The 13,958-nt window shown below is 47.0% G+C and overlaps 1 protein-coding gene across 1 annotated transcript; it reads left to right on the forward strand.

Annotated features, from left to right (window-relative positions):
* Nucleotides 1-6,268: 6,268 nt before the first annotated feature.
* PCBD1 (pterin-4 alpha-carbinolamine dehydratase 1) lies at nucleotides 6,269-9,718 on the forward strand (the record flags this gene model as incomplete). The annotated part of the gene is made up of 5 exons (XM_079535887.1): nucleotides 6,269-6,444; nucleotides 6,779-6,827; nucleotides 8,504-8,635; nucleotides 8,991-9,071; nucleotides 9,620-9,718. 5 exons carry the CDS (start codon nucleotides 6,269-6,271, stop codon nucleotides 9,716-9,718), a joined length of 537 nt encoding a protein of 178 aa, XP_079392013.1.
* Between the last annotated feature and the right edge of the window lie 4,240 nt (nucleotides 9,719-13,958).

The raw sequence follows: 13,958 nt of genomic DNA on the forward strand, positions 1-13,958 counted from the left end.
AATTGAATATTCAAAGCTGGTTGATTAGAAGATTGCTTGCTAGCTACATACGCTGTGAAAAAAATAAATTTCACTTTTTTAAACACAGATAAATGGGCTTTATACAACAGGGCAACTTTTTTGCAAGATGAATTTTTATATTCAGTGTTCCCTTTGCAAATAATTCACCCCTTCCAATGCGCCAAAACACTTTTTGAAGTCCTTCGATTTAGCATTTACTCAGCAGAAAACGTCATCAGAGAGGTCTGTAGGAAATTAAATATATGCACACATTGAGAAAACTGGTAAGTGATAGATACTGCTCAATGAAACTTTATGTGACCAATAGCTGCTGCTGGATACATGATTTAAAGGATGCATTACATATCTGAAGCTTTAACTAATCACTGTATAAATAACTTACAGTGGTGGCCCAAAGCAAGCGACTGATAGAGGACCTCGGCAGAGACATTGGAGGTGAACCTGAGTTCTATGAGCCAAGGGGGCAGGGATCAACTCCAGCATCCCAGGAGGTCTGAGTTTTTTTAGATCAGAATCACATTAATATGACAAAAGGAGGAATTCCTTCCCTGAAGGATGGAAATTACATGGCTTTCCAGTGTGAGCAAACGTTTGCCACATTCCTGCAATGGTTAGGAAGCAGGCTCACAGATGGGTGAAGACAGCAATGCCCTCTGCTTCCGGAGAGCAAGGTTGGGCATGCAGCGGGGGCTTCCAGGAAAACACCAGAAGTTTGGTGAGCTTTGGGAATGCTTCCCAGCAGCAGAACTCCTCCTTCCTGGTTTTGAGGTTGCACATGCAGTTTTGGTCAATTTTGTGCCACCTACACATAGACACAGTAACACCACGGGCAAAGCTGGGTTTTGGTATGGAGGAGGGTAATTCAGACATCAATAAGTATCGATCTTCACTTTATTCCTTTTTGACCCGAGTATGTTTCTCAGGTAACTTACTAAATGAGGATGATTACATGCTATTTACCTACCTTAAAAGAGCATCCTGTCCACTTTTTTTCCCCTGAGGATAATCACCTGGGATAAGACGACAGGAGCTGAATTTACTGCCTGTCTTCTCCTTTTACCCTTTCTGCCCTCTACTCATTGAGGATAAAACTTTTCACTGAAAATTGGGTCTTCAACACCACCGAGGGCTTGATTTTGCCTTGTCTCAGTTTCCTAGCTGTATAAATAAAACATCCCCATAACCCATTACAGGCATAAGCCACTCAGAGAAGGAAATCTGTCTCCTTATGTGTCTACAGAGCCTTGGGAAAAAAAAAAAAAAAAAAAATATATATATATATATATTAAAAAATAAACCGACTTGTACCAGGGCTTTTCTACATTACTGGAAAACAAACAAAAGAAGAATTAACAAAAGTGACCCCTGGGAGAGAAGAGCTGCACTTAAGATAAGCTTCCCAGGTATCTGGAGGAGTGCAGAGAATGATGATGGAATAGCTGTATCATACATACACACATTTGTTAGAGCAAACACCGACACAGCTGGGAGACATTGACAGCTCTGCGGAGTAAGACTAATTTCCAAGCACTGAAAATCATCTTGGCGGAAGGCTTAGGAGTAAAAATTATCCAGCCAATCTGACAGAGCGGCCGTAATTCCGGTGTCTAACACCTCTGTGATGCCTGAGCCACAAATGACTGCTCTGCATCAGCAGAAAGCAGAGGTCTCAATGCTTTCTGTTGACACGGCAGATTTGATCACAGGCAATAGCGATTTGGAAAATAAGATGGGTGCTGCTTGCGTTTTGCACTGTGCTTGCTGTCAGGAAAGATACAGGCGCAGGGAAAAGGGGGAGAAGATCTTGGCTCGTTCTCCCATTTAAGTTTCCTCCAAGCTACAAAAGCTACAAAAGGGGCTCTGTAAAAAGAAAAAGCAGTTCCACACCCTTAATCAGAGCTAAATCCCCAGCAGCATGAATGAAAGCAAAATAAAAGCAACACAGTATTCCTCCATCTTAAACTAAACACGGAGCAGATCTCAGGTCGCCTCTGAAATTCAATTGCAAGACGGGTAAAAGGTTTTCACTGTCTTGTAGTACCAGCTCCTCCCTGCTGGCTGGTTATTTTTGTCAATGAACTGCATGCAAAACATGACCCAGAAGCACAGCGATGAAAGCGCAATTCTTCTGGTTCACAGCTCATATGGCAACAATTTTGCAGCACAATTTGATGAAAGCTATGTGCCCCTGCTACAAAGAGCAACACTAAGTCGCAGCCTCTGCACCACGGAACTGCAGCAGCACCAGGAGGATTCCCAAATACACAGGTGTTCTAAGAAGTATAAAGCAGTCTTCTCTTCCCCCAGCTGCCTTGAGAGGGAGCAAAGATGGCTGGAATTAAACACAGCTCTATTTTACTGTAGCAAACTTCTCTGCCCAGTCTGTGCATCAGCGACAATTTGCAGTATTTCATCTCTCCCCTCCTTGCCATGCTTGCCACAGGAGCTCTTTATCCTCAGACTTTGAAGCGAGCTGCTACGTTATTTAATTTCCTACCCCCAATGGGTGAAGCACAGTGGCATTTTGCTTTCATAAGATTGCTACATACACCATTTTCCCATTAATTTTTATCCTGCTTTGAACAAACAGCATGGTCCAGTGGTCGTTCCGACTGATAGCAAGAACAAGCAAAGCAGATGAATTCCGTTTGTAAGAATCAGTACAAACTCATTAGGTTGGGGAAGAACAAAGATGGTAATATGAATAGCAGAGTAACCTCATCAAAGGAGATCTGGGAAATAAAACTCACAATCCAACTGCAGAGCAAAGCTCCTGGAGTCAGTCACTGTCCCCTCCAGCAGCCTCACCTGACACTGTCTCCAGGGAAATAAACGCCTTAGCACTTCTCTCTCTCCACTTGCTGGTCATCCTCTCTGTACATGGGAGCCACTCTTTCCTTCTAAATCAGCCACACACAGTAAATATCCCCCTAATCTCTGAGCAACAGTTTTCAGTTCGTTTGATTTGAACCCTGCCTTCAGACTGGAAGGACTGCTATGACTCATAGCTTGCCTACCTATTCTAATCCTACATGCTGGCCCAGCCAAAGGCGTGTGTAGACCACAGCCAGCCCCTCTCCTATCCCCACCTGTAAGGCCTCAGGTTAGGAAGCTGGAAATAAACCAAGGAACAGGAGAACAGGAGTGGTAGCCTAAGACTTGTAGCAGTCTGGCTGCTAAGACCTGTAGCCCAAGAGCTGTATCAGCCTGGCCCCAAAAGCATCCTCAGTGCTTTTGGGGCTATATGGAAGAGTGTGCTGCAGCACTGGCAGCGATCTCGACTGGTGCACCAAGAGGTGCTTCTCACAAGACAGTCTGTCAGTGAAGATTCCTTTCCATTTCACTGAAATTCAGCGCATTCCGAGAAGCTCTCCCATTTCTCAGCATTTTTCTGACCCCTAGTGACAAGACGCGGCTGTATCACAGCTGCTTAACATGCAGCACCCAGCTCTCCCTGCATAAACAAGGAGCAACACTCACTTTTTTCAGACAGAGAAAAGCTTCCAGATCCATCAAGATACTCACCCTCTGCAACCCTTGTGAGATATGCCAGAAAATCCAACCTGCTTAGCAAAGAAACACACACGTGTACTAAAAGTCGGGAAGCATGCTGAGTCCCATTGCAGTAGTCTCCAGCTGTGCCCAGAGAGGTCAGGTTATGTGATCAATCCATCACCAGGCTGGACAAAGCAAGGGCTGGGAAGAAGGTAATTTGGATGTATTACCTTCCCCCGGGGCAAACACATCCTGTCACAGGAATCAAAGTCAAAGCAGTATTGGAGCACAACTCTTATGGCAAGCAGCTGAGGGAGCTGGGATGGACCAGTCTGGAGAAGAGGAGGCTCAGAGGAGACCTTATTGTTCCCTACAACTGCCTCAGTGTGTCAGTGGGCAGGTGGGGATGGGCTGACAGTTGGACTTGGTGATCCAAGAGGTCTTTTCCCACCTCAATGATCCCATGATTCTATTTGTAGCAGCCCTGATTTACCCTCTTCATTCCGCTGTGGCAAATTCCACTTTAAGGGAAAAACTTTATGAGCACAAGGCTCACACAGGGATAATCAGCAGTTTATCTCTTTTTATTGGGCCCTTTTGTCAAATTAAACTTGTCTCGACCACCATAAATCCCCCCCAGTGCTAAAGGAACTCTAGTTAAACCAATTGTACCAGCCGAGCAGTTGATGATGGAAGGATAGTGCTCAGCAAGGTCTAAGCCCTACCATGGGACAAGAGCCCGCTCCAAGTCACTCACTCAGGTGCAGCTAACATGGATGCAAGCTCTGAAAACATTCCCACTGCATTCCTGAAGCACTGCAGCTAGTTAATTGTTGCCCTGCTGACTAAGCAGCCATCCCTCCCTGCCCACAACACACAGGTTTCAGCCTCATCACAGGAGCGACCTCAAAGTCATCAGCACAAACCTCTCACACAGCGCTGGAGGACGGCCACCCTTCCTCCAAAGTACAATTTAAAACAAATACACAGCCCTGAAAATGCACCCTGCTTGCCCAGAGCAATCAGCAAACACCACGGAGCTGGGTCAGCAGCTTTCCTAACAGCCACAGCAAAGCCGCTGCTTTCATTGCTGGGTAATCCTATTTGCCTGGTGAGAGGGCCCAAGATGCAAAAAAATCAGTGTGAATTTAGCAGTGACTGGAACCACACTAATGCTAACACGAACCTCACGCTCAGCTCTTCCTGAGGGATGCCCAGAAAAGCACACATGCTGGAAGATGACCTAGGCCAGCCTTTAATGCTGTTAAGCTGGGGGCCAGCACAGACTGTTAAAAACAAATAAAATAAACACTTGTTACTGTGTCAGAGCCTGGGGATACAGCAGGGCTTCCCTTTTATAAGCAGCAAGGGCCATGATCTCCACATCTTATACTTGACGGCAAACAGTCTCAATGTTGCAACTGGTAGGAGGGAGCTGGTGTCCCTCTTCCTCCAAAAGGGTCCATCAGCAGGTTTGGGGACTGGACAACATGAACACTGGGAAATTCAAAAAGCAAATCTTGACAAGGATGCCAACTGAAGGAGTTTCCACAACCAGCTGGATTTTGCTGAAAAGGTACAGACAAAATAATAAACGTAGATTAGTGATGTGAGATCTCCCTCCATGAGTGCAGAAACCCCCTGGGTATGTTACAGCAAGGCACACAAGTTAAGTTGACACTGACCTAGCCTCAAAATAAGCACAGCTCTAAACTAGGCAAGAAGAGAGAGGAAAAGAGCAGAAATCTCTGCCCTATGACAGGCACAGTCCCATCACAGGGCTGCAAAATACTCTGAGCAAACACCTTGCCCAACAGCGCTCGATTAATCATTCAGCAAATTTAGAGTCCCACCTGAATGAGAGAAATGAAAGCAGTGCAGAGGAGAATTCATGCAGCCAGCCAAAGGATCGCCCACCCCCAATTTCACACATACACAGAGGAAAAATCACAACTGCCCTGTTGACACTTCTCATCAGCAGCATGTGAGATCACTCCGGCAGAAAGATGTGCAAGGCTGGCAGTTAAAGGCAGATCTATACTCTAGGAGAGAAAGTAGCATTACAAAGGAGCTGGGTAATCAGTAGATACACCGTAATTAGTGTATCCATGATTTTCCACTTTGCTACATCATTGCTTCCTTAACCTGCCTATGCCACTGCTCACAGGGGTCACGATGCGCCAGTCCTGCAACCCAAACCAATGCCAAGAGAACATTCTGCTGGCCTTTTCCAACCTTGCAAACAATCCCAGCTCCTGATTTCATTGCTGGAAGCTGTACAGCACTCCTCCTCCCGTATTGCACATCTAAACCTCCAGCTTGTACTGATCTACCCAGAGCTGCCTTCCAAGCCTCCTCTCCCCGCACATATGCACAGCACAGAATAGATGCTCATTTTTCCTTTTTATTACACAGCGAGTAAGTTTACGACGGACAACAAAGGAAGGATGTGCTTTCGTCTAACATTTCTGCTGGAGAAACAAATTGTCTGTGTGGCACTCAGGGACTCTAAAAGCAGAAAGCAAGATGTGCATGAGCACGTAGAGTCCTTAGAGTTGGAAGGGACTTCTGACGGCCAGCTAGTCCAACTCCCCTGCAACGCACAAGGACACCGCGGCTCAATCAGGTCGCCCAGGGCCTGATCCAGCCTCACTCTGGAAGTCTCCGGCATCAACCACATCCCTACGCAACCTGCGCAGCGCCTCAGCATCCTTGCCGCAGAGCGACGGCCCCGACGCCCGCGGGAGCTCGAATGGCCCCCAGCGCCAACCCCGGCCAGGGAGACGCGAGGGGCCGAGGGCAGCCGCCGCCGTGGGTGGACCCGACCCCTCGCCACGCCTCCCGCGGCCCCGCCACGCCGCCCGCCCCGCCGCCCGCACAGCGCCCGGCCCGCATCGCCGCGGAGGCCACGGACAGCCGCGGGCCATGGTAAGTAGGCAGCGGGCAGGGCGGCCGCCGCTCCGAGGGCGAGGACGGGGAAGGAGGGCTAAGGGGGCGGCTGCGGCGCTCGAGGAGAGAGGCGGGAGGAGAGGGAGGAAGGAGCGGAGCCGGGCGGTGCGGTTAATGAGTAACGCGGGCAGCTCTGCTGGCCGCCGCCGGCTTACCGGAGTGCTGGGGGAGGGAAAGGCTGCGGCACGGCGAGCGTGGCTCTGCCGAAATCCTGCCCTGCACGCGTGGCCCCCGCTCGTGCTGCTTCGGCTGCACAGCCCCCGAGGGGCCTCGTCACAGTCTGCTCGTGCCAGGGCGGTCCCCTCTGCCTAAGGCGAATGGCACAACACCCTCACGGGGACGATGCTGTTAAGGCGGGGAGGGTCGGTTTGTGGCCGGAGAGCCCTGAGAGGCGAGCTCTCCCCACTTCCCATGCTTAGGTCCTTCGTCTGCTTTGCACAACACTGTCCTGCAGGCAAAAAAATAAACAACAACCCAGCAATGCCTCCATGGTGGAGAGCCAGCGAAAGAAAACAAAACAATTGCATTCCCCCCCAGTGCAAACGATGTGCTTTAAAAGAGTGAACACATGAAGGCACGGACGTGGCCTACCAAAGCAGCTTGCTGAACGGGGACGGCAGCAGTGCCCGGCCCCACGTTGCCCAGTTGCTAAGCCACCCGCCTTACCACGTCACCGCCAGGGCCGTGGGTTTATTGCACTTGAGCAGTGTTTGCTCGCCGCCTCGAAAGGTGGAGCTCTGGAGGGGGTGAAAGCCATAACGTGGCACAAAGCAAAGGGCGGCATCGGGGGCTTGCAGCGAGGAAAGCTGTCCCCGAATGCAGGAGGGGATCACAGTGTTGCAGGGGTGGCATCCATCCCACACAGGTGGCTCGAACTTCCTTAAGTACAACACCAAGGAAGAGCCCGCAAAAGCAGCATCAGCTCTTCGGCTGTCCTTCCATGCTTTGTTGACTGGATGATTTGCCTTCTCTGGTCAGCAGTCCATGGAACTCTTTGCTTGGGCATAGACACTCAGAAGCTGCTCCTCAGAGAAAGAACTACTCAAAGAGCGAGCAGGCTGTGTTGGTTGAGACTAACATCTAACTTGCCACACTTTGTCCTTAAGCACAAAGGAAAACTAATTACAAAAACATGTTGGTCTTTGCTAGTGAGAATCAACAATACTCATCCATTAGGAAAGAATTCAACTGCCAGAACAGCATCTTCCATAGAGCAGCACCCATCCCCACTCACCACTGCCCTCCCCGCTGAGCTAGCAGACAGCCCGAAGAACTCCCTGGTTCAGTTTCATCTTTGCCATATGCATGAGCTGAAGCCAAGAGCTGGAGCTTTCCCCCCCCTTTAAGACCAAATAACAGCAGCTGTGCCAGAGAGCGGAAGACAACACTAAATCACAATCCCTCCCTCTGCCCTTTGTTACTTGCAGACAAACAGCCTCTTAAAATCCATCATAACGTAAGGGAGACTGAAAAGGAGCTGAACTCCAATGAAATGTGACTCACCTATGATTCACACCGCTTTTCTTCTCCTCTACAGGAGGTTTCCAGCACAATTGCCCTGCAAATAATCCTCCTGCTTCCAGAGGGTACCTCACAAACTTGAAAAGCAAGCAGGTCTCAGTTCTGGAAGTCATTACAGGTTGTTTTTTCCCCTCCGACAGAAGATTAAATGTGCATTTTGGAGCTTAACCACACACAGATATCATTTCTTAGTACTGCAGGCTATAATGAATACATACATACAGCAGTAAAGTGTCCCAGGAGGCTCTATTTGTTAGGTGGTGCAGATCAAAAGACAGACTGGACTTCACTTGACCTAGGTGTGTGCCATAAGGTACCCAAGGTGGGGAGCAGAGGGCAGCACTGAGATCTCCCCATCCTCAGCAGCCCACAGTTCAAGGGCTGCAGATGCATTCCATGCCTCCCAACCACCTTGACCTGCAACTCCACAACCCATGGGTTGCCTCATTTCTTTGTGTATCTGCTTTGTCCTCCCACTGCCATGCTGATCTGCTTCTCTTCCCTTCCTCGGTGCCAGGCAGGTAAAGCCCACAGGTTGAATGCAGAGGAGAGGGAGCAGCTGCTGCCAAACCTGAGAGCTGTGGGGTGGAACGAGGTGGAAGGAAGAGACGCCATCTTCAAAGAGTTCCACTTCAAGGACTTCAACCGGGTATGAGCATCGGTGATACCAAGTTCGACAGCTTGGAAAACCTATTTTACAGAGCAGGGAGTCCCACATGCATGGCTCAGCCACAGAAACCCCTCTTTTTCTTAAAACACAATGGCTGAGCCAAGATAATCTACCCAAGACACCAAAGTCTTCAATCCAGCGCACAGTTTGTCTGGGAAAAGTTCCCCAAGGAGAAGACCCATAGAAAAGCCCAACAAGACTGAACATCCCACGTCTTGCTTTTACCTAGATCCCTGCAAACACAGGGTGTAAAATCGATAGTGAAGGGGTGAAAAGCAATATAGCATGAGATAAGCGGTTCAGAACTAACTTTTCTTTTTACTCCACTGAGCAGGCCTTTGGCTTCATGACCAGAGTGGCTCTACAAGCAGAAAAACTGGATCACCACCCTGAATGGTTCAATGTGTATAATAAGGTAAGAAGCGTGGATGGCAGGGACGCTCAGAGCTCTTCAGAGAGCCAAACCCATTTGTCAGGCATAAAACAGCACTCTGAGCAGCAAGTCCTGGTCAGATCAGCAGAACTTCTTCACTTGGATGCTGCTCCCTTGGCATACCACAGACAGCCTATAGCTATGACCCACAAGCCCTCACCTACCCCCTTTTTCTGCCCATCTGGGCAGTAGCTATGGGTGCGCTAGCACCAGAGTTGGTTTTTTTTTTTTTTTTTTTTTAAGTTAGTACCAGAAGTAGCAGCAAGGGGAAAAGCTTCTGGAGAAAGTGAGTTGAAAGGCAGGCGCAGCTAGCTGCTATGACCAATGCAATGGTAGCAGTCACTGCTTGTGGCCAGGAAAAAAAAAAGAGACAGAATGCCTCAACTCCTCTCCCATCCCAGTAAATTTTGCTAACCAGTTTGGAGAAACTAATAGTGCTACCTGCCTGACCAGATGCAATCAGTTGAGCAGTGGGGGAATGTGCTCCTGCTCTGTCTGCCAGCAGCACTCTGTCTTTCTGTCTGGTTTAGGTTCACATCACCTTGAGCACCCACGAGTGCACAGGTTTATCCGAGAGAGACATCAACTTGGCCAGCTTCATCGAGCAGGTTGCAGCTTCTCTCTCTTGACCAGAGAGGGAGACGTGTGAAGCCAAAAATCAGACCTGCCACAGCCACGACCCGCACCTCGCCTCAATGACTGCACCTCACATATTCTCCTGTTTCCCAACCAGTGCCCCGACCCAGACTGCCTAAGACTGCACCAGGCTCCCTGCCCCAGCTTGGCATTTCAGACAGATGGGGGCATCCAGCAAGCTTTTACTACTGTGCTTCTTTACTACTATACTTCTCTCTCATCTTGCCACTTCCACGCTTAAACCCTTCTTTATTTGTGCACTACCCACCTACAAATTGCTGACTCTTGGAGACTTTCAGGAACCATGCCCTTCTACCAGGAGTAACATTACACAATTGCAGGAGTAAATCTTTCCAGAATATGACCCCATCTAGTCACTACTGTTGCTTCTTACATACCAAAATATGCTTTACTATTCAAAACATGGTATGTTAACCCTTTGGTATCTCTATTACACACTGACAACTGTGATGTGCAATTTGGTTATTAATGTAACCTCTCTCTAGCAGTATTATAAGAAGGCATGTGATCTCACTGCTATTGTAAGTGGCTTTTAGTAGGATACCAGCTGAAAATGTTTACAATAAAGTTCTTGGTTAAGCTCATGTCAGTTTGGAAAGTGGCCTCATTGTCAGAATTGTCCCAACAAGTTTTCCCAAGCCAGATGCTGTCCTGATTGCCTCAGGAAGGTGCTTCTTCCATGGAAAAGCTTCGTGATAAAGCATCATAGAGAAGAGGCACATGCCTTCCCAGGTCCGCACCTCAAAGCAAACAGGGTCTGAAAGAGAATGAGATTTTCAGAGCCTGATTAGAAGCCAGTGCAGATTTGGAAAAACTGCTTGTGCTAAAAACTAAAGTGCAACTATCATACCCAAGGCACAAACGCAGGGGAAGCACGACCAAAAGGGACAGAAGCATCCAGGCATCAGGCCAGAAGCTGCTTACTGTGGCATACCTCCCATAAGATGTTTTAGATGGATTTGGTACTGCGAGATCCTCACTTCAGTAACTCAGTATCTTGGCATTCATGCAGGCTGCAGTCAAACTGCTGCTTTTTTGGAACAACAAGAAGGATTTGCTATGAAACCTACAGCACTTTTCAGCAAAACAGCCTGGGAGAAATATTTCCGTAAGTAGTAAGAGAAAATCCATAGCTCTTAAAACACTTAGAATTTTTGGTACCCTTCAACATCATATGCAAGCTGAAGTCACAGACACCACTTTCATCTTGACAGAATAAGAGAGCAGCTCAGATTTAACGTAATTCATAAAGCATTTCTCCTGCCAAAGACTAGGTTGAATATAAGCAAAGATCAAGAGCAATGGGTCCCCATCCATTCAAACCAGCACCAAAGCAGAAAAAATAAAAGTTCAACAAGCCTAGGTAGCTCAATGCACCACTTTAATACAAACTAGGCCCATCTTCACCATCTTGTCAGCTATTTCAGCCTACAGTTTTACACTGGCAAACTAGAGCAATACAGAATATGGCCATCAGAGGAACTGATCCCATTCATTCATTAAAAACATTCAGTGCGAGTTTATTGGGCAATATATTATTGTGTTGTATGCAACCCTTCCACTCTTCTAAGTCATCAGAAAAGTGCAGAGGAAATCCATGGCATGAAGACAGACATCTCTTCTTGGTCCATCACACCGGATATTATTCAGTCTAGTACCTTATGAGCACCCAACTCCTTCAGGAGTGCCTTGTGCAAGTAAATCTAGTGTCTCACTTGGAAAACCTGGCCAGTTGGAAATCTCACAGGAATTAACAGTTGGGAAGATCCCTCCAGGTCTAAAGCCATATCCACTTCCAGATCAGAATCCAGTCCATACAATTGTTCTTTTTCACATTTTTTTTCTTCCTTTTAAACAATTATTGAACCTGTTACTCTCAATTTTCACTAAAACCATTTGGCATGACAAAGGAGATGCAGATTACATGTTAGATAACAAGGATGAATAAAGACTACACAGCAGTAAATTACAGTGGCCTGTTCTTGACCACAAAATTACATTTACAATATAGAACAAACACATATTAAACAATTAAACCCACAAATATTACTAGTAGGTGAATCCAGAATAGAGTACAGTGATTTACAAATAACATCTTGAAATACACAGGAAAATATGAAAGGGAGCACTGATCCATCAGATCCATCAACCTTCTTTGGGGGGAAGGCAAGCAGGGAAGAGGAAGGAGTTCCTCCCCTTCACCCCACTCTGTTCCTTCCCCATTATCTTTGAACGCAGGAACAAAAAGACTAGCTCCCTTTTTATGTTTTCCAAATGTTGGTTCAAAGAGAACCATCACAGTAGCCAGACACTTCAGACTCTCTCCACAGTACAGCAAACTCAGAGATGCAGTAATGATCACATTAGTAAGATGTTAACAGAATAAGGAGGTCCAACATAAATGCCAGAGCTGGTAACACCACCAACAGACAATTCAAATGTGATGTTTCCAGAAGAGCTCAGAGTCATGCACAGAGTCATCAATGACAGGCGATGGCCAAAATACTTCATCTCCTAGCACTGAGAATAAACCTGTTAAAAAGCAAGTTATTCTTCCCCACTGGGCAAAAGGCTACACTTGAGTCTGCGGTGGCTGTTAAGAAGCCTTCTCATTCTGCATAATTATTGTGCAAGTGTGTGCTTGGGCTTGTCAAACCTGTGAGAGTCAGGTTAGGGCCAAGCAGCCCCCTGTGGCAGAGATGCTTTCAGATGCTGTAGCCATGGCACAGTGATCTCCCAAATGATGAACCATGCCTGGGAAACTCTATGTAACTTGCAGAAAGCTGAGAGCAGGCACATGGGAAAGCCCTCCAGGAGTAACTCCAGCCCTGTTTAACAACTCGAGAGAATCTAGCTCATCCTTAAGGCAACAACTACCTTACATTGCTCTGTTCCAGTAAAAACAGTGGAGAAAAACAGGAAGGGTGAGACATATGCCCAAAGCTCTGTTACCTCCAACTTACTGCATCCTATCTTCTACCTTTCAGAACTATGCCAGCATCCTTGTAATACTGTGAAGGGACTTGGCTCAATAGCACTAGTATTCTATCTTATGGGCAAGCATAGTTTACCCGAGGCCAGTCTGCCTTTGAGGTTTTGTTTTCAATATAGTACCATGAGGAAATGGCTGCAGCTAACCTTGCAGTCAACAGCTGACCCCTCCAACCCTCCCTGGCATCCCATAAAAAGCCAGAGAAGCATCAAGGCACAATGGTGAATGCCCTTTTGAGAATGTGCCTTAAAAGAATCAGTGCAAAGAGCAGAGAAATTACTAATTCCTATTACAAAAGTCACCTTGTTATACTAAAGGATTATGGTTTAAAAAAAGGTCAGCTTTGGTGCCATACATTTGCACATTAAGTCCCCAGCTATCATCAATGCCAGGGCTTGACCAACTCAACTACAGCATTGTGGGATAGTGCAAAACCTTCAAGTTTCAACAGCGAAATCACTGTTTTGCACATCCCTCCAGAACTGTGCAAGGTGCAACAGCACTCTAGGCGGTAAACGCATGTCTTCTAGAAGAGGCAGGGAAGTAAAACAGATACTACGTACCTAAGGTTTTCAGTACCGTTCAGTTCCTCTCTGTATACCACCCACTGGGTTTCTATTTTTGCTGTTATTCAAATGAAGAGATTCCAGAAAAGGATTGTGTGTTGTCCTCCCCTCCCCATTCCTCAATAGATAATGATTGCAGTCAGGTCTCCAGAGGGGATTTTAAAGAGTAATGTGACCATCCTTCCTTTGCGTTACATAGATATATAAGGCTTCTAGTACAGTTTGTTAAATGCAGTAGCTGGGAGGAATACTCAAAAGAAAACAGAATTTTCTATTTATTTTCTACCTTCAACTCCTGGGAAGAGCGAAGCTTCGGAACATAACGTGAGAATTCAAATCTAATGCTTGGCTTGGCTGGACACCAGCTGAATACACGGTCTGAAGAGAAGAAACAGCAAGGAACGAAGAGACATACAGAATACCTGAGGAATCTGGAGATGTGGAATGGACATTCAGTTCATCATCAGTAATCATGATGAAAATATACAGGGGGAGGAGAAGAAAAGCCTTAGGACTAAAGTTGGGTATGAAAATAATGCAGATTTCAGAGCAGACAAAGATGAGGAACAAAGTTTGACATCAAGCTGCCATCAGACCTGCAACTTTAAGAACAAAGGCTTACTGCAATCTCCTTCCTTAGGAAACATTTAGAAC

The sequence above is a fragment of the Tetrao urogallus genome (genome assembly GCF_951394365.1).
Source record: "Tetrao urogallus genome assembly, chromosome: 5".
NCBI lineage: Eukaryota > Metazoa > Chordata > Aves > Galliformes > Phasianidae > Tetrao > Tetrao urogallus.